The sequence below is a fragment of the Aedes aegypti genome, chromosome 3 (genome assembly GCF_002204515.2).
Source record: "Aedes aegypti strain LVP_AGWG chromosome 3, AaegL5.0 Primary Assembly, whole genome shotgun sequence".
Lineage (NCBI taxonomy): Eukaryota > Metazoa > Arthropoda > Insecta > Diptera > Culicidae > Aedes > Aedes aegypti.
Window position 1 is genome coordinate 377,098,489 of NC_035109.1, and position 22,513 is coordinate 377,121,001.

Sequence of the window (22,513 nt, forward strand, 5' to 3'; positions counted from 1 at the left end):
GCAAAAGATTAATTATTTCTAATGTCTGCTACGTTTGCTGGCATGAAATTTCACTCAAACGGCTATTTATGATTCGATGTGATGCAAACTCAATCATTTTTTGCTGAGAGGTTCATGTGAGGATTTGAACGGCTTGCTCATAATTAGTATAAACACAAAGTGGAATAAGAAAAAACTCAGCAGTCACAGAAAAAGAAGACCGTCTTCGCGAGTCTCGTCTCAGGTTAAGACCTATAACGTAAGTTTGCAATGATGAAAAAAAAAAAAACATAAAAACTGAAACACAATTTTTTGTCTTACCTGAAAACATTTTATTGATCATAACGGGTTTTAATAGTGTTCCTTCAAGTGAGAGATTACAAGCTTCTTGCTCTATTTTGATTACTTGGTACGTATAATGCTGACAGTTATATTAGTTTTGCGACGCTATAATCGTTTCAAAATTGCTCCTATATCAATCACTGCACATAATGACTATTAATAAAATTATTTTAAAATTTTGCCGTATATTTTTTGAGATCCCAGATGTTTTATAATTTCGTAAAGATTTTCTGCCGAATTTATAATTTTATTCTAATAAATGGATTTTTTCATTGTAATTTTAAAAGTTTATTTTGTTTTATTCAGTTTTTGCAGTACTTGCTTAAATGTATATTTTCTTTTGGACCAGGAGCATTCAGGCGTTCATTGTATTACTCGTTTGTGTGGTATTAAAGATCGGATTGAATGATTAATTTTAAATCGACAATTGGAAAGTATCTTAGAGAAACACACAAAAATTACCAATCATTTATTTTTACGTAAAGTTTTACAACATTTTAGACTGACGTTTAATTTGAAAGGATTAAAACTCCCAATGCGCTCTTTTTCTTCAGCGCACCGATAATGCACTGGTCAATAAGTTTTGATTAATTCAATCACACTAAAATGGGGATTGTGAGATTACAAACGCCTAAAATTCGTTTTTCATTCATTAAATTGCTCCAACCGTCTGCATGTTATAAAAAGTGGTGTTTCGCATTTGACTGTTTTGCCGTATAAAGTTTTGAGTTTATATTTTTGATTTTATAATTTTCCGAAACGTTCAACAAAGATAATTTGAGTGCGGTGAGAAATTTGAAACTATATAAATTGTTTGGGATGAATTGATTGCAGAACAAACGACACAAAGTACAAATCAGGTTTTTAGAAATGGGAATGGGACGTTATAATGATGGTACTTGTGGTACATGCTAAAATTGTAAGTGTCTTAGTTACTTAGTCGTTCAATATTGAAATAGTTTATTGCTTTTGTAAGCATAATAGCCGGAACTAGTGGTAGTTTTGTAACAGACAAAGGTTACTTGTTTGGTAGGTAGTTTTCATTATAGATTTTTGTATGTGTTTTAGTTTAGTTTTGTTAAAATTGTTCCATTTTGTTCTTTGGTTACTTAGATAGATAATCTGTAAATTTCATGCAATCCCTAGGTATCTGAAGGTGTGGATCGTAAGGAGGTAATGTTTGTGGAATTTAATGCAGTAAAAAGATTTATAATCAGCGCATCCTTCAACAGCTTTGTGCCGCTAGGCAAACGTGAGGGGATCGAAAGGTGGAAGCAGTCTTTCGACAAACGTCTGAATGGCAGTAAATATCAAAACAACGAAGAGAATACGTTCGTCAGTAATGTGTGTTGTAATTTTGGACCAGTCCGACCCTGTGATTCGTATGTATGTTGTTTATATTATGTTGTAAATAGTAATAATCTGACCGCCGCGAAAAGCAAAAGAGCTTTGCGCCTTCCGTGTTTTTTCCCGTTTACGCGTACCGAAATTCCCCCGGTGGTTTTGTCGGTGTCACTGTGTACCTGGTGGGTCTCCGTGGTCAAGCCTTCCCACAATGCAGACGATGAAAACCAGCCAGCCCTCACTTTTAGAGAGATTAAGGATGCCATTCGCCATCTCAAGAATAATAAAGCAGCTGGTAAGGATGGTATTGGAACCGAACTCATAAAGATGGGCCCAGAGGCGAATTAGATGGTGATAAATTCCGAGCGAGCGATTACCATCCTAGATGCGGCCTAAAAAATGTTATCCCAGATTCCGTCGTTTGGCACCTGTAGTAAATGAGTTTGTGGGAAATTATTAAGCCGGCTTTTATGGACGGCCGATCGACAACGCATCAGAATTGTACTACACCCGATTCTGTTTTTGCACGGGGGATGCGTACCGTGCAAAAAAAGTTTTCAGTTCAAAATTTCAAAAACCGTGTAAAAAAAGTAACACCAGTTCTCGACGTTTCATGCAAAAATAAGGTTTTGGCGGAAAAAAATGTATGGAAACTTTTTTTGAACGGCCGTGTAAAAAAAATCCGTGCAAAAACAGAATCGGGTGTATACAGCAAATTTTCCAAATATGTCGTGAATACCAGCTCCCAACGCATAACTTTTTCATCAATTCCAAGGCGGCATACGATAGTACACTCAAAATAATCCACACGTCATTGCTACGTGAAAACATACGTAGTTTTTTTTCCATCGCACTTTTCACGTAGCACTTACGTGGATCATTGGTAACACAGAATGAACGCATGAACTATTGAACTTCGTCTGTTCCACCGGCGTTACACGTCAGAGCTACGTGGAATATCCCGTATGTTTTACTTAGCGGTTTGATAGATCCGAGAGGATTTTCCAATGGAAGTTATCAATATAATTTAATGTAAACTACCCTGGTACTGGTTTCTCCCTGTCCTTTGGTTCAGAAAGGGGTATGGGCGCGTTCTGCCAACTCGGTCGAGGCAGATTTCTTGTGTGAACAAGTTACAACATGGACATTCTAAAGTGCCAGAATGAAGTGTTGTGCTTGTGGGGAGCACTTGAAGATGGGATGGAAGGTCATTACTTCGCGTTCGTGCTTTACTCCTGCTTATCTTAAAAGTTATATACAATAACCGACCCTAATAACTATCGAAATTAACAGTTGCAAATACAATAATCGTTCTGAGTTCACTAACATGACGTCGCGTTAATTTTATCATAATGATCTTTTATCTACATCCGTCGAACCATTCTGAATGGCCGTTGTGAGAATATCACCAAGAACTTCTCACATGCATTAAAGCTGAATTATCCTACATTGAAACATTGAGGTTTTCGCTCTTTTAGATTCATTTTTTGTTGTTCGTCCTCAGTATTGTTGAGATGTCCTGAATGCCGCACATGGCGTACAGTGATCATTGCCATGGAGTTTCTCGTAAGCTGCATGGGGATTGTTATCATGGGAATCCAAAGAGCGAATTTTCTATGATTTCATTGTAGGCCAATACAGCAATAAAGCATGTAACAATCACTAACATTTCTTCTCTCTTTATCCTTGTTTTCATATCTAACCCGCCATTACAAACGAGGAAAAATCCATTGGAGAGGAAAGACATGGCAGCGTATTAGCCGAGAAAAGTTAAGTATCATGTTTTTGTAAATATTCTTATTACTGATTGCAAGGTGAATCAGATTAACTAAATTTTTAACTAATAACAAACTTGTTCCACAGAGCTATTTACAAAACACCACCCAAAATCCCTCCTTTCCCATATCCTTAGGGAAAACACTTCACTACCGCTATATGTATGACTGATTCATGTTCTTTTGGCCTTGCATCATACGTGTATTGGAAGTCAAGAGTAGAAGCAAAACTTAAAGAACCTTCTGGTCAAAGATGTTGCGTTTCCTACTTCCCAAACTCCAAAACCCCTTCGGTGTATTATGGACGGTGTGAGTTTTCAAACTTATGCTGGAGACTTGGCCCCTGACCCCCTTGTACATCAATAAAATAAAAAAAAAACTACCCTGGTACTGGTTTCTGGAAGTTTCTTGTTTTCCAATTTGACATTAAGAAAATTAAATAAGAGTGGAATTTAAATATTTATTCTATTCAATCGCTACACGTGCATTTTTATTCAAATAACCAATTACACATTTATCAATTCACCGACAGTGCACAAGTATTCGCTCTTGTTTAAGTACCCCGCTAACACTTAAAACCTATGAATTAACAACTGACGGTATAAATATGTCAAATTACTGCTTAAATTTGTTGGCCATTTTATAATAGTTTCAATCGCAGTATGTTTAATTCGCCTTCAACAGTGTTCCGTGTTCCAGTTTACTGCATACGCTGTAATGATGTAACATCAGATATAAAACAAATTAATATAGAAACCTCAGAAATCCAAACTATTTTTACCTTGAAAACGATTTCAAAAATGTTGTCGAGCTCCTCGAGGTTTTACAAAAAAAAAAAAAAAACAGTGGACATCCACTTCGCTTTTGAACACAACACCGAATGAATGCGAAATGCGGTTGTCAAAATGAATTCAAGTGCCGATGTGAATTTCATGTAGCTATGATAGGTTAGCCATGGTAAGCATTACTGGGTTATCACTTGGTGTTAAATAATGGTAAGGTAAATATTAGCCAGGTGAGGTCGAGACAAAATGAATTTCAAACGATCTACGTGATTTTTCACGTAGCAATGACGTTTGGATTATTTTGAGTGTATGTACCGCATAGATCTATGAAAAATCATGGAGCTTTCCCGGGAAGCTCACAAGATTGCAAAATGACAGGTGTGCAAGATTGTGTGATGATTTCAGGAGAACATTCCAATTCGTTGTAATCCCGCCGGAGACTACGACAAGCTGATGGACTTTCGTGCCTGTTGTTGTATATCGCGCTAAAAGGAGTTATGCGGAGAGCTGGGCTTAATAGACGGGCTACAATTTTCATGAAATCCAGTCAATTTGTTTGCTTCTCGGATGATATGGATGTCGGTCGAACATTCAAAAAGGTGGCAGACCAGTACACCCACCTGAAACGCGAGGCAGCAAAAGTTGGACTGGTTCATACCAATTGTTGGAGCCGAGCGCGACAGAGCTCACCTAGGTAGCAGTGTTACGATAGACGGGGATACGTTCGAGATGGTCGACGAGTTCGTCTACCTTGGATCCTTGCTGACGGCTGACTATAACGTTAGCCGTGAAATACGGAAGCGCATCATCAATGGCTAAAAAAGCTGCGGTCAAAAAAGATTCACACCGCACCAAATGTACTATGTACAAAACGCTCATAACACCGGTAGGCCTCAACGCGCACGAAACGTGGAAGAATGATCAAGGAGGACCTGCAAGCACTTGGAGTCTTCCTGCTTAGGACGATCTTCGACGACGTGCAGGTGTGTGGCGGCGAAGGACGAACTACGAGCTCGCTCAACTCTACGGCGAACCCAGTATCCAGAAGGTGGTCAAAACTGGAAGGATACGATGGGCAGGGCATGTAGCAAGATGGTGTTCGCTTCGGATCCGGTTGTTACAAGAAGGCGTGAGCGCAGCGAGTTAGATGAGTGGATGAAGTACACAACGATTTAGCGAGCGTGGGCAGAATCGGGGATGGAGAAATGCGGCCACGTTGATTCAGTGTTATCTGTTTAGATGTCATCTAATTTTTTTTCTTCATTATTGAGACTTTCAGCCCTAGGCTGGTTCATCTCATATGTTATCTAATACATAAATTAAATGAAATGAATGCATTTGTAGGTTGAGGTAAATAATAAAAGAGTATAGAAGGTACAAGCGAAACGAAAGGTAAAAAAAATGAGCGGATAAGAGGAAGTACAAGGGGGTCATTGCAACTTGCCATCGAGGAGTGATCGCCGTGTCATAAAGTTTCTATCTAATTTCGTTGTGTCACCCTTATATTGTCACTGATGACTTTCTTTTGCAATCAGGTTAAAATAACATTCAAACACTTTAATTAAACGCTAATACTGAAAATTTGCCAAGCCTTAGGGTTTTCTTATGCAAAGGTGAATTCGCCGATCCTGGGCAAATCCCATTCTGTCAAACCCCCTTCACTGATCCAAACCTTCAGATTTTTGATTAATAGTTTCGATCTAGAAGCGGCGCCTATTCGCTAAAAATCCATTGCGGTTGTGGTGTTACAATTTCCTTGTTCTTTGTCCGTTATTCAGACGTGTTCTGTGTAGTTTTGTAAATTACTATACCTATTAGATAGATTCGAAACGCTCTAGTACGTCTACGCACAGTCATAGATAGGTTGTTATTAATGGTCATCGTAGGACACACGATTAGTAGACAGAGAAAGGACAGTTACAGTTATGAGGAAGGATGCATTAGATTACCGTAGTTTATGGATTAATATTGCTGCATCGCTTTTTTAGTCTGTGTCGTATTTCCCTACAATAGAGGCTGGGTATTTTGATTTGATCAACAATCCATCCCTTTAGCGATTATTATGTCTAAAACTATCACCTTGTGTAGACTTTTAATTTTGTTTGAAATTGAATTTAAATATTTGATTATTTTTCTCGTGACCTACATTCTAGTTCACTAAACATTACATGCTTTCTCTAGCTAAGAGTTTGTCTCGCGTCCGCAATTAAAAGCGCAACGTGTGAATGGTCCGTGACTGTATTGTGTCGTGTGGTTTTGTGTGCTTTTTAGTTTACTCTGTTTATAAGACATCGTTTGAATTTGTTTCGGCTATCTTGCTGTGTACTTTTGGTTATTCTTAGGTAGTCATCTAGCGCAATCGAACGCTATCTCGAAGGGCAACACGTGATTTTATGGGATTCCTAATGTTTTATCTAAATTGAATACGCAGACGACGTTTAATAATCACAAAGAAAAATTCTAAAACTGAAATTAGGATAGAGTTTCAGAAGTGAGAAGAAATTTGGAAATTGGTCCTCCAAAACGTTTTAATAGCGTTGAATGAATAATGGCAATGATTGAAATTTGAATTTTGTTCCATGTTACAACTAGGCAATTTGTTTAAAAGTCGTTCAGAGCATTCGATGATTTAATTTAGATTAGTATTTCATATAACTCATCTTTGATAAATAGTGCTAATGTAGTTATGTGCTATTACTTGTCTTAGTCGTAAATTTATTAAATAGTTTTCTATTACAGGAGTAAACGTGAATCACACTAAAATCTATCGATATAAATACGATACATAGTATATGGGACAAATAGTAATTGCTTTTAAGGTTCCTTCATTTGGGTGCATTCCTGGTTGATGAATTATCGTTAATTGGATAAAATAGTGTCTCTGAGTGTGAAGAATCGTCCGATCCTTACAAATGTGCGGACTTACAAGGAAATATAGATTTCTCAAACTTACTCGATAGTTAAATATTGCATGTCCACTGTGCGTGGCGAAATATCCATCAGTTGGATATCGTCCATTGGATGTACTTGAGGTTTTTGTTCGTCCCAATGAAGTCAAGATCTGTGGATGAAAATTGAAACTCGTTATGATCAGCCAGTAACATCTACAGTAGGCCTGTGCGCCGAAAGGTTTTTGATCAGCGGCTGCATTGAATTGAAACAATGAAAATCTGATGAAGCCGATGAAATTGCAAACATGACAATAGGGTGGCATCTTTTAATATTGATCAATTTGGCATTGAAATACATCTTCAAAATAAAGTGTCAAAATTCATTTTTATATTATCGAATTTATGTTTGTACGCTACAAAAACGATAATAACACACTTGAAAAGGTTTTTCTATATTTGTCTTGGGCCTTCCTTAGCCTAGTGGTTACTAACCACTGGTTAGAGTCCGCAGCTACAAAGCAAAGCCTTACTGAAAGTGTCTGGGCTCGATTCCCGGTCGGTCCAGGATCTTTTCGTAATGGAAATCACCGCAGCTGCCATACAATATACAATAACTGTGGAAGTGCTCATTAAACACTAAGCTGAGTAGCTTAGTTAATAACTGTGGAAGAGGGCTTCGTGGCCGTGCGGTTAGTGGCGTCAGTCGTTTAGGCGTATTGTGTCACGGGGTGTGGGTTCGATTCCCACTCCGGTCGGTGGAAACTTTTCGTCAAACGAAAAATTCATCACTGGGCTACTGGGTGTTATGTGTTGTCCGTTGCCTAATGTTAGTGATCGTTCAATCTGTGCAGCCTTTGGCGGAAGACGGTGCAAATTGTCTTTTTAATATCACGCCAGGATCTGGGAATATCCCCCGATACTAGCAATAAAAAAATGAACTGGGTATAATGATTACTGTTTCAATTTGCAGTTTTTCTACCCTTATTTCATTACAAATGGCTGTGGTGCAACACAGCAGAGAACTGGCATTTTGTTCAAAATGTGGTGCTGCCACCCATAAAACAACGGTTTTAATTATATTCTACACTCAAAATAATCCAAACGTCATTGTTACGTGAAAACATACGTGGTTTTTTTCCATCGCACTTTCCACGTAGCTCTTACGTTAATCATAGGTAGCCCAGAATGAACGCATGAACTTTTGAACTTCGTCCATTCCACCGGCGCTACACGTAAGAGCTACGTGGATTTTCCGGTAGCCTTTACGAAGCGTTTCAATAGGACTTAGATGGTTTTGCATTAAATTTAACTGGAATAAAGACCAACCTTATCTCTAATAGGCTTTGGAAGAAAACTAATTCCCAATTGGAAAATGTAAACAGACCTAAAAGATTGTGATATTTTTATATTTAATCTGAGCAAATGTTGTGAGTTTGTTCTGTCTTGTTGTAGCCTTCGCCTTCGCGTGCTATAATAGATAGAGGTTATAAATCAGGTATGAATATGAAGTAATGAAGGGATTCTTCGGTATTCAAAGCATATTTACCTTGAAATCAATCTAACACAGGGTTTAAAGTTCAGCAGCTTCTGAAGTTCCTCAAAAATCTAGCGGGCGCCATCTTAGGATTTGCGCTCAACACCGAATGTACGTACAACATGCAGATGTCAAAATGAACTTAGGCACCTACGTGAAATTCACGTCAGTGCGATAGGTAACGTCAGTAACAATTACCGATTCACTATTTGATGGTTATGAATGGCTTAGTGATCTTTATCTTAGTCAGGTAAAGTGGAGGCAAAATGAATTTGACTGAAAAACTGACTGACTGACACGTTAATGCTTCCAGTGGGCATTTATGCCCTTTGAAGGAAGCACCACACTAGACAACGGACTAGCATGCAACGCCCAGTGGCACAGTCGGAAAACAGTCCTCACGAAAAGTTTACCGGCCGAGGCGGGAATCGAACCCACACTCCCTAGCACGATGCGGCTAAATGCCTGGTGACACTAACCACACGGCTACGAAGCCCACAAATTTGGAATGATCTACGTGATTTTTCACGTAGCAATGACGTTTGGATTTTTTTGAGTGTAGGAAGCTATCAAACTCGAAATCAAGACAGATAATAATCCTAAATAAATCGGCTGTGGCGACGCACAGGTCTACTCTACAGCTCCCAACCCTACTCACCGTTAATCTCGCATCCCTCGAATCCAATATACTTTATAGTATCCCAAGGCAGCTTGCCCAACCCGGCGCCCGTAATATTGCAGTGGCCAACGTTGAGGTCCTCCAAAGAGCAACCGCACTGCTCATTTGCAATTGCCATCAGGAATTGGTCGGAAATCCGCGTCCTCGAAAGGTTCAATTTGGTCAGTTTGAGTCGCTTGATCGAATCGGCCGACCGGTCGGTCACATTCGGGCAGCACTCGAAGTCCATCAGATCCAGCCTGGGACAGTTTTGTGCCAGCAATGCCACCAGCTCGTCGTCCACCAGGGAGCAATTCCGGACGGACAGCTGCTGCAGATGTTGGAGCTGCCGGACAATTGCCTCCAGTCCTCGGCGGCTGAATCGGTAATCTCCCTGGGTCAGTGTAAGGCTTTTAAGGTTGGGACACTTTTCGGCCAGCGAAAGCAATGTCCTGTCGGTTATGGTCGAACTGGAAAAGTTGATCCGCGTGAGCGTTCCGTTCAGCAGCATTTCCAGCAGTTCGTCATCGTGAAATCCTCGCTGGACGCGAGTCACGTTGAGGATCAGGGCATTCTTGATTAACGGTGGTATCACTTCCAGATACTCGATGTGCTTGTATTTTCTTAAATTGCGAGCTACGTATCGGATGCACCTATGCAGCGGAAAGAAAGATATTCTGTGATATGCAAAGCAGGAATTTAGATGATTGTAAAACTTACGTATTGTATAGCGATGACGGTTGCTTTTTCAGTCGACTATCACAAATGAGCTCGGTCATGTTTTCTATCGATTTCGATGGGATTTTGGATATAAAATTTACGTTTTATTGAACAAAACTCATTTTTTAGTATTTTATGAGCTGATAACTTTTTTTGAAGGGATTTTGATCGAATGATTGCGTTGTTTGTAAACAAATTTTCTTGATGAGTGGCGAGAGATACTTATCGTTTCTCAGGGAACACTCAAACACTACGCAACACTGAAATTGGTGAAAGAACTCAAAGCAGTGTCGCATTGGGGCCTCGGTATGGAAAACTCGGTAAGGAAAACTTCTAAAACTCAAGAGCCCAGGAGTTATTTCAGAAAACCTAGTCCATTAAAGGAAACTTTTAAGCTTACCCAAGTTTCATCGGATTTATTTTCCAGAAAAAAAATCCTATGCATTTCCCTGGATACATTCCTTGAGAAAATCTGGAAAATTACTGGAAGAATTTCTGTAGAAATCTTAGCTGGAATCTCTGGAGCAATAGGGTCCTAAAATGTTTAATGAAATCTTGTTTTCATTTAATATTACGAAAGAGCATGTTACTGCAACTACTTTAGCATTTTTTCCTGCTCAAATATTGGATAAATCATATTAAAACTTTAATTTAAAAATTGGATCCATAAATGAACCTTGACACTTGAGATCATGTTTGACGTTCGCTTAGTCGACAAAAATACCACAGGGGTTCAACTTTTTAACACCGGGGTTGTTCTTTTCTGACATTTCGGAAGGGACACGGAAAACAAAATACACCCAAAATTTGAGTTTAAACCAAGAGGTGTGACAAAATTAAAAAAAAAACTTAATAAAATGTTTTTTGGGCTAAAATCATCGGAAAACATTAGAAAATTGAGTAAACATATGATTTTGACCTAAACTTAAGCGTTTGGCACTAAAATTGGGACAGGGCTTTAGGACCCTATTGTTGAAATGCCTATTTGAAGATTTGTATAAATTCTGAAAAACAATTTTAACGGAAATCCCTAGAAATGTCTTGTGTGTTTATTAAATATTGGAGGATGTCCCAGGGAAATCGATAAAATCTTGGAGGAGTAAGGTCCTTCTTCAAAAAATTTGGAGGAATTCAGATGGTTCCTGAAATAATCTTTTGAGAATTTACATTTCTATGGTTCTCCTTGAAAAAATCCATGTTGTATTATTGAGTAGACCTGTTCATATTTAAAAAAATGTCCGGAAATCTACCGGTCAAGCAGAATTCGGAATTCTCATGCCAAGAACAATGTCTGGTAAAATTTTCAACTCATTTGATAAAGATTTCAGTATGCTTCAAGTTGAAAATATGTTTTTGGGCTTATTTCAAGGTTTGCAAAATCATAACTAGCATGTGAAAAATCAAAACCACTTGCAATTACCACTATTTGAAAGCTAATTCTATTCTGTTAAAGTTTGTCGAACACGCTAATAAGATTAAATTGAGTTTTAGCATTGTTTGATCCAAATTTGTTCTCCACAGTATCCAGAAATTACAGTTTTCTCAATATACATGGTATATAAAACACCCATTGGTATTATTTTTTCAGGCCCTAGTCAACGGGAATCAAACATAATACATTTATGAATTCATTGACCATCAACAGCTTACATGTTGCTTGAGGCAATAAATTACAATAAATGCCCAAAGATCGAACACCGCATCGCAACCTTATGATAGTTAAATCATGCATGACACATGTACCGAAAACGAATGAATTGAACAAGTTAGCATTGCTTTATCTTTCCTAGTGATGATTGTTTTGATCGCATTTCACTGATCATTTAGAATGATTTGAAAACAATCTTCATCATCGACTGAGAAAAGGCAGTGCTAACGTGTTCATTTTTTGTATTCTTTGAAGCTCACGGTGGTGCTCTTGGCTCTACCACAGTGGATTCACAAATGTGCTTCATAATTACCTATTTTTTACAATTTATTTTCGTAAAGTAAATGGTAACTTTGAACGGGATTGACTTTTAGATATGCATAGTCTTCATGCCTGGAAATTAAAAATCCGAAATTTTCATGCAGGCAAGCTTTTCAGTGAAAACACTTCCCGAAAAATGAGATTTTCAAGAACCTCGAGATACAAACCTCAACCAAACTATGTTAAAACTTGCTCCAATCATAAAATCGTGTTCGGCAAAAGTTCGTAGAATTGAATAAACTACTATGTAGAGGTATTTCCGATGCATTTTGATGTTTCGTTCGGTAGTTATGATTTTTTTAAACTTGAAAACAGCCTAAAAACACATAATTGAATTGAAGCACAACTAAATTTACTTTAAATTGAGTGAAATTTTGGCCAGAAGTTCATTTCGCAATGAAAAATCAGTTTTGGTTGACTGGGGAGTTTCCAGACATTTTTGAAAATATGAATAGGTCTATTATTGAGTTATCTTTAATAAAATTCTTGGATAAATTTCCTACAACAATTCGTGGAGATATTCCTTGGAAAATAATCACTAGAAGAACTACTTTATTAGTTTCCGGAGTAATATCTGAATATTTGGGAAAATATCTGAAACAAATTTTGATGAATTTCTACAGTAATACTTGTCGTAATGTCACGAGGAATTTTCAAAAATAAGTATTAGATCTTAAACAAATGCCTGCTCTGATGCTATGAAGAATTAAACTCTTATCTACTGGCTTCTATTAGTTTTTGTTTTGTTTTTTTTTTTTCTTTTGGTTACTGTTCGGTCCCTTCTCGGCCTCTTTTTGGTTCTTTTATGATCTCTTATTTTCCGTCAAGAGTTCTTCAACTTCCTATTTTTAACGCACTCAGTCGCTACCAGCCCTGCAAAAACGAAAAGCTTTCAAAATCAAGCCAGTCTTCTAAGAATTATATTGTTTCTTCTGTTTAGCGAAAAACTCATCTGAAAATATCGTTAGAACGCTTGCAAACAGTAGAATTTTCTCAACTCAACCCAAAACCGACCATAATGTCACTTATACCCTTTGCGTTTGAGCCCCTCAAAATTTAATATAGTAATTTTCAACTTCCAGTTCAGAGTTAATTTTTTTTTGTTTCACAGTGCACACAATATTTGCTAACGTATGTCCTACCCATGATTTTGAACGTGGACGCGCCTCTGGAAGTACCCATTAATGGGTAAAATGATACCCATTTCCAATTGGGTCCTAAAATTTTTAATGAAATCTTGTTTTTATTTAATAACACAAAAAAGCAAGTTACTGTAACTACTTTAGCAATTTTTCCCGCTCAAATAATGGCTTTATCATGTATAAACTTTAATTTAAAAATTGGGTCAATAAATGAACCTTGACACTTTGGATCATGTTTGACGTTCGCTTAGTCGACAAAAACACCACAGGGGTTTTAGTTCGACCACTGGGGTTGTTCCTATCTGACATTTCGTAAGGGACACAGAAAACAAAATAAATTTGAGTTTAAGCCAAAGGATGTGAAAAAATCTAAAAAAAATGTTTTTTGGGCTTAAACCAACGGAAAACATTAGAAAATTGAGTAAACATGTGTTTTTGGCCTAAACTTAAGCGTTTGGCACTAAAATTGGGATAGAGCTTTAGGACCCTATTAAAGTGGCTTAACTCATTAAAAGAGTAAAGTCCATTTACCCATTAAAGAGTATTCCAGGCCCATGGCAAGAGACGACTTCTAGCATAGTCAACATCTTAATGTGTCTACCCATTTTCGGGTTAATTGAATCGAGAGTGTAATCATAAATTGATGTTTTGTTTAATGTTTATGATCCGAAATTGAACAAGCGTCGAAATAAAATAAGTGATTGCATGCTAGGAGGCTTGCAGGATGCATTGAAATGTTTGCTTTCCTTGCAAAGCCATCGTGATATTGAATGTGCTTCAGTTTTTTGACGCTATATTGGCTGATATAACGATACCAAAAATTTATAAACAAACCATAACAAACATTAAACAAAGAAATGGTCTATATTTTCACAGCTGTCACAACTGACAGTGGGCGATATTCACTTATCGCCCAGGACATCATGGCTACGAAGATCACTGTGTATTGATATATGGTTGTCAGGGGCCTGGAGTATTCGCTTCGAACTTCAAAAAATGGGTATTTTTCACTCTTGACGCCTTGTGCGGACATGGGTAATAAAACCCCATTATTTTGAGGGTTGCTGCAGATTAAGGTTATGGAAAGTGTTTTAGATTAAACAAAATCTTCATATAATAAAGAAAAGAAAAAAATGAAAGACCTAGTACCACTTTTATTTTTCATAATTATTAACATATTCAACGAGAAGTGAAAATTCAGCATGAAGGTGGCAATTTTGCATACAGTCCAAGCACTACGGGAATCGTTGCAAATCGCCGATAAATTCTGCTAGTTACCTTGTGGTCATCCAATTATCTGTAACGAGCAAAACGATTAATAATAGATTAACTAGATTAACTAGAATGTATCCCCTGATATTACTTACGTATCGAAAAAAAAGAGCATGTACGATCTTCTCGTCGATCGATAATTAATCAAACAGTTTTATTTCTTCACTAATACCGAGTGGTTAAAGGCAGAAATTGAAAAATGTCACTTTTGCTTGCAAACTATTTACCCATTAATATCAACAGTAAGGAAACTTCATAATGTGGTTTAAGTACCCTTTTTTATGTCATTGAAAAATACCCTTTTTCTGACAAATCCATACAGAGCATAATAATGGGTACAAGAAACCCATTCAATGGGTACTTTCATGTTAGCGTGCATTTTGTCTTATGAAAGGTGGAACGATTATTGTAATGCAAGCGCTTTATGTATCGTTCTAGCATCACTTCATGAATAAAATGGATAAAAACAAGGTATTTAGAAGACAGGTAAAAGGATCTAAGCAGTCAGTAGATGCGGAGTGTGATGAACAGCGAGGGGGAGGAAAATGATAGCTGGCGAGTCAGCGAGCTGGCAAGTTTGTCCTAATGATTTTGCTCCGCTATCGTTACCATGGGATTGTTCAATTGTTTCAATTTATGGCTGCGTCTTAAGCCAGAAAATTTTACGAAAGCTTTCGGTAGTAAGTACATATCTTTGTAATATTGGCTTAAGTAAAATATTAATATTGCTATTTTCAGGATACCGTTATGACACTGAACTCTCTGAATGATACTTGAATGACACTGACTACTGAACGATACTCAAGAGGTGCACAAGCTAGTAGGGTAGACAAGAGAACGTGTTGAAACCCGAGTGGAATTGTGCGAATCTCTCCATCGGAAGCTCCCAGCTGAATTGACCAGAGCAAGTGCTGAGTGAAGGATGTTTCACTATATTTTTAAGACCAGACCCAAGTAACCACAAGCATTATAACATTGCACGTATTCTACTGCATATCAACAACATTGATGCAACATTGCTTTTATTCAACAAATTTCAAGAGCTGTCAAGCAATAAAGCATTAACCCTACATTACAAATGTATCAATGCACTAACATCACTTTATGAATTGTACTGGTGCATTAATATTACTTTATAAGTTGCTTCATCGTCCTTCTTGCATTAATTTAACTGTAAAAGTGCCCTTTTCCACTTTTAAACTACTTTAATGGTAGGCTTACGGCAATGCAGCTGCATTATATATGCAATGATATAATGCTCCATGGTTACTTGGGGAGTTATAACCCAACACTAACGTATTATTTCATTTTCAGCACTACAAGACCGATCATCTATGGCAAAGACATACCGCATTATGGAATGCCTGAATATGTACAACGCTAGCTCCAGCTGAACTGGTCATACATAAAAGCCGCGAGATTGCAATTCGAAGATAAAGTTTTTTTTTATCATCATAACTGTTTAGAATGTTCGCAATTTGAACTAAATTTGTTGTATGATCTCATATAATGCAAATATATTTGAATAAAAATGAATGAATGAATTGTTCGATTTATCAAATGCAATCTGAAATCTAAAACAAAAATGGATAGAGCTAGATGTTGAATGACGTTTCTTCATTAGAAATGGGTTGAGAAGAAAATGTTTCTTGGATTTCATGGCTTGCTGACCTGATCGAGCAAAACAAACTGGCCAGCTGTCAACTATTTTTCCAATATGGCGAAACACTGTAATTGACACATTGACCTACCTCCCTTCTAAATACCTTGGATAAAAACGTATCATTCAGTGAATGGAATAAACCATTAATGTACAGTATATTGTATTTTTTTTATTAGACTTTCATGACGAAATTGAGAAGCTGCCAATAATGTACTCATGGTACATTTTCAAACACCATCTACCTTTCATCCTTGATTTTAGTCACTACCAGCTGGTTTTGACACGAAAACACGATCAGCTGGAACCTGAGAACAATGACGATGACCGTAAACATCAGAGGACCAGCTGGTGTTGTTGTGTACGCAAGACCGGCTGGTGAATCGAGAATAAAGAAAAAATGGTAAACATCGAGCCGGCCAGAGAAAACTGTCATGAACATCAGGATGATTGCATGGGCGGCGGTGATCGAAAAGGGGCAGCGAAATCGATGGCGAAATCTGAGAAAGACGAAATTTAGATCACTAAAGTCTAAGTGGTGAAAAAAATCGCAATAACGTATTGGATACAATACAGCGTATTGTAATTGAATGTCGAAACAACATTATTCTTGTTTGGATAAACAATTCAAAAACAATATAATATATTGTAACAGAACACTGTCTGTACTATTTTTAATTGGTTTTATACCTTACAATTTTGGTCAAATTCCTATTTTCGCGTAAAACAACTGTTGCTTTTTTCTATGTAGCTTTGCTGAAAGAAGTAAACAAAACAAATTCAGAAAGCAAGAAATGTTGGGTGAAAAATATTCAAAATGTAAAATAAGTAGTTTTTTAGAAGTCACTTGACATTAGGTGTAACGACGAATATATCTTTACTTCTATAAAAGCTAAAATTATTTTGCTACTTTTGGCACGAATATCCGGAAAGTGGGGGGCAATCCATACAAAATTCAAATTCTATACTTTTCACCACTAATTGAAATACAGTTCGTTGAATTGTTTTTGTATTGTACAACAATACACGAATTCAATACAGAGTCAGAATTAGGACGAATGTGAAGACTTATACATTCTCAGTAAAATCGGTTTGAAGTTTGCGAGTTTAATTTTAATTCTATATCATGTTTCCGATCGATTGCATTTTTGTAGGATCCATTACAATATTATTTTTGTAGCAAAACATTTAACTTATTTAAATATTATGAATAACATGTTAAAATAAATAAAAATCCATCATGCGCCATTCATCAAAATTTAGAGCTGTTGCGCCCCTCGGTTTTTCGTCGTCTTCAGTTTGACTACAGCAATTGCGCCTTTTGACCTCGTCCTTCTAGTTTCACTCTCATCAGCTTCGCCGTTCTGCTACGCTTTCTCACACGAACCTTCATCACTAACGCCCTTCTGCACACTCAGTTTGAAATGCGCCCTGCTACCACACTCAAGCTCAAATGCGCCCGGTTACCGCAGAGGGGGATGATGGGCGAAATTGACATCAGAGTTCGAATTGAAAGAGAATATGAAATGCGCCTTTATGTTTTTCTTACTTATTTCGTAAAAAACGTTATTTTTAAGGAACAGATGTGCATTATATGATTGCAATTAATCAAATAAACTGTTTGGTGAATAAATCTTAGTTTGTTTACATTTGTCAGTTAGGCCGTTAATCTGGTACTGTATTGAATTGCTAATCAAGACAATACATGAACAATATATCGTATTGTATTTTCAAAATTTATGTATGAGAAAATATCTATATTTGTATTGTTACGATACTTAACCACCCATACATTATATTGCAAAAATCTCATATACCATACAGTGAACTGTTAAAAACAATATATTGTACTGTAGTTGTATTGTCATTTTACAATATACTGTATTATATTTCCAATGTATTGAAATGTACAGTTACAATACGTTATATTGTTTTTGTATTGTATTTTTTATCCGGGCAAGGCGTCGATAGGCGCGTGGTATACGCTCGGGTCTATCGATCGCAAGGTTCTTAGTTCGATTCCAGGTTGCCGCGTAAACATTTTTTGTTTTCAAATTTTGGTTTCATAAGGCAAATTTATGAATTTCAACCCGATTCCTTGTGGTGAATTTTCATAAGGGGTTCTTATATATTTCGATTGTCCATTTGCCTGAGGGTGTTTTATGTATTTTGGACAGAGCGTTAGGCGTATATAATTTGGCCACCTCCATTTGATTTTGCCGTAAATGGCCAAATTTAATATGTGTAACGGTCTGTCCAAATTACTTTGATCACGTTACACTGAGAACAGTGTTACAGTTGAAATTACTATATTAGAGGGTTAAACTAAATACACAACGCCACTTGATTTGTGCAGACTAAATTTGCATTTATTACAAATATTTTGTGCATTCAATTTTACATGGCACCATTTCGACAGTAAAAATTACTATATCATAGTTAAATACTTGCAGCAGGCCAGAATCGAACGGAGGATCTTGCGATTATCAAGCGCGAACGCTTACCGCTCGGCTTTCGATGCGGTTGGATCGAGAAGGAGCAAAATGCAAATAAAAAGCTTTCTCTATAGTTCAATCGTGATTAGAATAGTAAATTTAAAAACTTGTACATGGTTCTCATTACTTCAATTCTTGTTTCAGTGTATGGTCCATCTCGCAAGTGAAATATTTTCAAAAGAAAATAAAGCCGTCGAGAATAGTACAGGTACCCTTATGTCATTCATTTCTTGTGTCCTGTCCCCCTCACCGGTTACTCAAACGATATTCTTTGACAGTTTTGATTACGCAACCAAACACCGATGGTAACTCACGCGTGGCTGTCAAACCCTCGCGATTCTCTTTGGAGTGTTCCATGTTTTCTGCGAGTTGCATCATAGAACAGCGTAAAGGCCGGAGTTGTCCGTGATTTTGTACGAGTGAGATTCCGATTTAATCGATCCCGGACCGCAGAAATGGCTGATTTTGACGCCGCGAGCAAAGGCTCCGTTGACCCCGAGCTGCAGGATTTCCTGATGGCCGAGAAACAGAAGGCTCAACTTAGCGCTCAGGTAGGTCCTACTACAGCATAGATCACTGTTCCATTTCGATTCTAATAGACGAGAGGTTTCCTACCCGTAGATCCACGAGTTCAACGACATCTGCTGGGACAAATGCATGGACAAGCCGGGAAGCAAGCTGGACAGCCGCACGGAGACCTGTTTGAACAACTGCGTGAACCGATTTATCGACACTTCGCTTTTCATCACGACGCGATTTGCCCAAACACTGCAGAAGAGCCAGTCGGGGATGTGAGCCGATATGGTCCGACATGCGACCGGATGCTGTATTTAAAATTTGAATTTTATGCTTTTGTGTAATGCAAATGGAACCGTTTCTCTAAGGATGGGAAATAAATAATTGTTAGACATATGTAAGCGTTTTTCGATGTTGCAGTTTTTCTTATTGAATATATATTTGGCTTGGATCGATACAGAGCCAAACAAATATTTGTCAATGCAAAGATGTTGTATGAGTTGAAACCAAGGTTTGTCCATTGATTAATGCCAAGCCATATATTTGCACTGATAGCTTTAAGCAATTGTTTCAAGCATTGTGAGCGTAAATAACGAAATTCACAGTAAAGCTTACACAACTTCTCAATCCCTTAAACTTCGCACTTCACATGGCTTGCCACGCTATGGCTACCTCTTCCCCCCTTTCAAGCGTGACGTAATTTGTATATTTTTTTTGTGACGTATTTGTATATTTTTCTAGATCTTATTACTTCTAATAACTTTTATCAAGGATAACAGTTGAATGAACTTCAATTCAGCAGTATATAATGTTATTTTGATGGAATTTATTAAATCAATCGCAAAACTAAGGAGACGCCATCTTTCCCCGTTCTACCCCATAATGATTTGTAGATTATCAAGATTGGAGTTCGACTTCTAAATTTGATAAGCGTAGGGGGATTGTAAAATATAGAACTAATCTTAGGCGCAGTAATTTAGCATCAAGTACTCATATGTGCACCCTTTACGGCAACATTCCTCTACGATGCCTTTCCCTGGTCTACGCTTTCCCAGCATGAAACGGTCCGGAATGATTTCGTTCACATAGTCAAGGTCGTTCAACGCCATAGGGTCGTGCTTCGAGTAAAACAACTTCATCCAGATGGGCTTGTCCTTTAAATTTACCACGTTGTACACCCGGTTGATAGCGGATTGGTCCTCGAAATTGGTCAAATCCGGTGCGTTGTAGTCATTCATGGTCATTCCTGCAACAGACAATCAAAGATATTTACTTTAAATCGTTTGTCGAATTATAGATAAATTACCTTTAGCATCACTGGGTCGTTTCATTGGCGGTGGGGAAAGTGTGGGATAGGCGTCACAGAGCTCTGCCAGTGCGCGAGCCAATTTGGGGCCACAGAACTTTTGCTTCTGAGAAGCGCCAACGCTGTGGATAGTTGTTACACAAAGAACACCAGCTATTAGGATAAAAGTGAAGATTGAATGGTTGGATGAATGAAGAGCCATTTCTGGGCAGTTACAGTTTACAGTTTGAATTAACGTAAGGATAAGGGCGCATCCTTTTATATCCACATGGTTTGTATTTATGCACGTTGTATTTGTTGGATTTGACTTGTTGGTTTAGATACAAAGGCTGGGTAGCCTGCGTGTTGAAGTTTGCTCACACTATAAGCATTTACTGAAATTACGTAAAGTGGAAAACTAATGTCGACAGGTCTATAGCGTATTTAGGGCAGGACGTGGGTAGATGTATGCCTATAATGATATCCTTATGATAGGGTTGATGCGAATAACATGGTTCTTCTTTTTTTTTTTTCTTTCGTTACGTGTCAACTGGAACAGAGGTTGCGTCTTAGCTTAGTGTTCTTATGAACTATTCCTCAGTCAATAACTGAGAGCTTTCTTTGCTAATTGACCATTTTTGCATGTGTAATATCGTGTGGCAGGTACGACGATAATCTATGCCCTGAGAAGTCGAAAAAAATCCAACCAGAAAAGATCCTCCACCGGTGGGCTTCGAACCGTTTACCATCAACTTGTGCTTGCTGAATAGCTGCGTGTTACGGCCATCTAGGCCTCAATCATGATACTTCTTCTTCTTTTTGGAATTTCGTCCTCACTGGGACACACTGCTTCTCAGCTTAGTGTTCAATGAGTACTTCCACAGTTACTATTCATCGTGTGGCAGGTGCAATGATACTCTATGTCCAGGGAAATCAAGGAAATTTCCATTCCTTACTTTTCGATCCTGGACGAGCCGGGAATCGAACCCAGACACCATCAGCATGGCTTTGCTTTGAAGCCGTGGACTTTTAACCACTCGGCTATGGAAAGCCCCATGATACTATAGAATAAAACTATCTAAATATAATTTGTAATTTCAGTAAAGCGGAAAAGTGATGTCGACAAGTCGGTTGCGTATTTATGGTAACACGTGGGTAGGTGTAAGGTAGAAGTACCGGTTTTTACCAGCCCCCGAAAAATATTTTTCAAAAATATATGGAAAACCTTACATGTACTGCAAAGACGCTGAATGGTATCTTTCGATCCATAGTATATATGAAAAATATTGAAACTAAACATAACTCTTTTTTTCGAATTGAAAAAGGAGATCATCAATATAGGTCACCAGTACCAGTTTCAGCCACATTATTTGCGTTGGTTCTCAAGTTGGCCAATCATATTGATTTCTCATGAGAGTGGCCAAATTAGGTGTATAGAAGTTGAAACTTCAGTCAACTCTTCATAACCATCGAGTTAGGGAGGTATCAAATTACAGAACACAACATCAGTGCAAATGCGATCCAAGGGACCATCGAGGTAGCCATGAAAACCAACTTTTACTAAAGTTCTCTAACTCTATATTGAGATACGAAATATAGGATAAGAGAGAGTTGACTGCATAATTAAAATTATTGTTTTCTTTATATTTTTTTTCAATCGATTTGGTCGAATAAATGAATGTAACTGTATTACACAGACAAACAGACGTCACACTCTCATCATTGTCCATCGACCACCTTTTTAACGATCGATTTAAAAATATGGTAGGTGGCCAATCCGCCACCCGCAGCGCTCGCATCGTTTTCGTTCGTGTTTGACGTTTACACACTACCGCCATCTGTTGGCCTGTCGGCCAAACACACCGATTTTAGCATTGGGCGTACATGTCCTCGTGACTATGATTTTGATCGAGATTTGTTCTGAGTGTTAGGGTTTGTCCACAAATTTCATAACGCTAATAATGGCCATTTTCGACACCCACCCACTCCCTCGTAACGCTTTTTGTATGAATATTTTACAAATTTTGTATGAGCCATAACAGCACGAGGACACCCACCCACCCCTTTTAGCGTTATGAAATTTGTGAATGGGCCCTTACGTCTGTTTGTCTGTGTGTATTATTTCAATACAGTCTTAGATTCCTTG

The 22,513-nt window shown here is 37.8% G+C and overlaps 3 protein-coding genes across 4 annotated transcripts; 1 reads left to right on the forward strand and 2 right to left on the reverse strand.

Moving 5' to 3' along the window:
• Positions 1–3,880: 3,880 nt before the first annotated feature.
• On the reverse strand, positions 3,881–10,235 carry LOC5567487 (F-box/LRR-repeat protein 20). 2 transcript variants are annotated; one of them, XM_021852467.1, is made up of 4 exons: positions 10,029–10,235; positions 9,309–9,961; positions 7,179–7,286; positions 3,881–4,152 (listed from the first exon to the last, which is right to left on the reverse strand). In XM_021852467.1, the coding sequence occupies exons 1-3, from the start codon at positions 10,085–10,087 to the stop codon at positions 7,225–7,227; spliced, it is 774 nt and encodes a 257-aa protein (XP_021708159.1). In that variant the 5' UTR covers positions 10,088–10,235; the 3' UTR covers positions 3,881–4,152; positions 7,179–7,224. The 2 variants fall into 2 exon arrangements, with proteins under 2 accessions (XP_021708159.1, XP_001657490.1); XM_001657440.2 differs by lacking the exon at positions 3,881–4,152 and having other exon boundaries at positions 5,745–7,286; positions 10,029–10,234.
• Positions 10,236–18,888: 8,653 nt separating this feature from the next.
• On the forward strand, positions 18,889–19,483 carry LOC5567494 (mitochondrial import inner membrane translocase subunit Tim8). Its single transcript, XM_001657439.2, has 2 exons — positions 18,889–19,117; positions 19,188–19,483. The coding sequence occupies exons 1-2, from the start codon at positions 19,022–19,024 to the stop codon at positions 19,359–19,361; spliced, it is 270 nt and encodes an 89-aa protein (XP_001657489.1). The 5' UTR covers positions 18,889–19,021; the 3' UTR covers positions 19,362–19,483.
• LOC5567486 lies at positions 19,481–20,630 on the reverse strand. Its single transcript, XM_001657438.2, has 2 exons — positions 20,389–20,630; positions 19,481–20,328 (listed from the first exon to the last, which is right to left on the reverse strand). The coding sequence occupies exons 1-2, from the start codon at positions 20,588–20,590 to the stop codon at positions 20,045–20,047; spliced, it is 486 nt and encodes a 161-aa protein (XP_001657488.1). The 5' UTR covers positions 20,591–20,630; the 3' UTR covers positions 19,481–20,044.
• Between the last annotated feature and the right edge of the window lie 1,883 nt (positions 20,631–22,513).

Excerpts from the sequence above, each read along its gene's own strand:
- LOC5567487 (XM_021852467.1), bottom strand. The coding sequence starts at position 10,087 with ATGACCGAGCTCATTTGTGATAGTCGACTGAAAAAGCAACCGTCATCG. Across the intron at positions 9,962-10,028 it reads CCGTCATCGCTATACAATAC|GTGCATCCGATACGTAGCTC; the intron begins GTAAGTTTTACA and ends TCCGCTGCATAG. Across the intron at positions 7,287-9,308 it reads CGAGGGATGCGAGATTAACG|ATCTTGACTTCATTGGGACG; the intron begins GTGAGTAGGGTT and ends TTTCATCCACAG.
- LOC5567486 (XM_001657438.2), bottom strand. The coding sequence starts at position 20,590 with ATGGCTCTTCATTCATCCAACCATTCAATCTTCACTTTTATCCTAATA. Across the intron at positions 20,329-20,388 it reads ACGACCCAGTGATGCTAAAG|GAATGACCATGAATGACTAC; the intron begins GTAATTTATCTA and ends TGTCTGTTGCAG.
- LOC5567494 (XM_001657439.2), top strand. The coding sequence starts at position 19,022 with ATGGCTGATTTTGACGCCGCGAGCAAAGGCTCCGTTGACCCCGAGCTG. Across the intron at positions 19,118-19,187 it reads AGGCTCAACTTAGCGCTCAG|ATCCACGAGTTCAACGACAT; the intron begins GTAGGTCCTACT and ends TCCTACCCGTAG.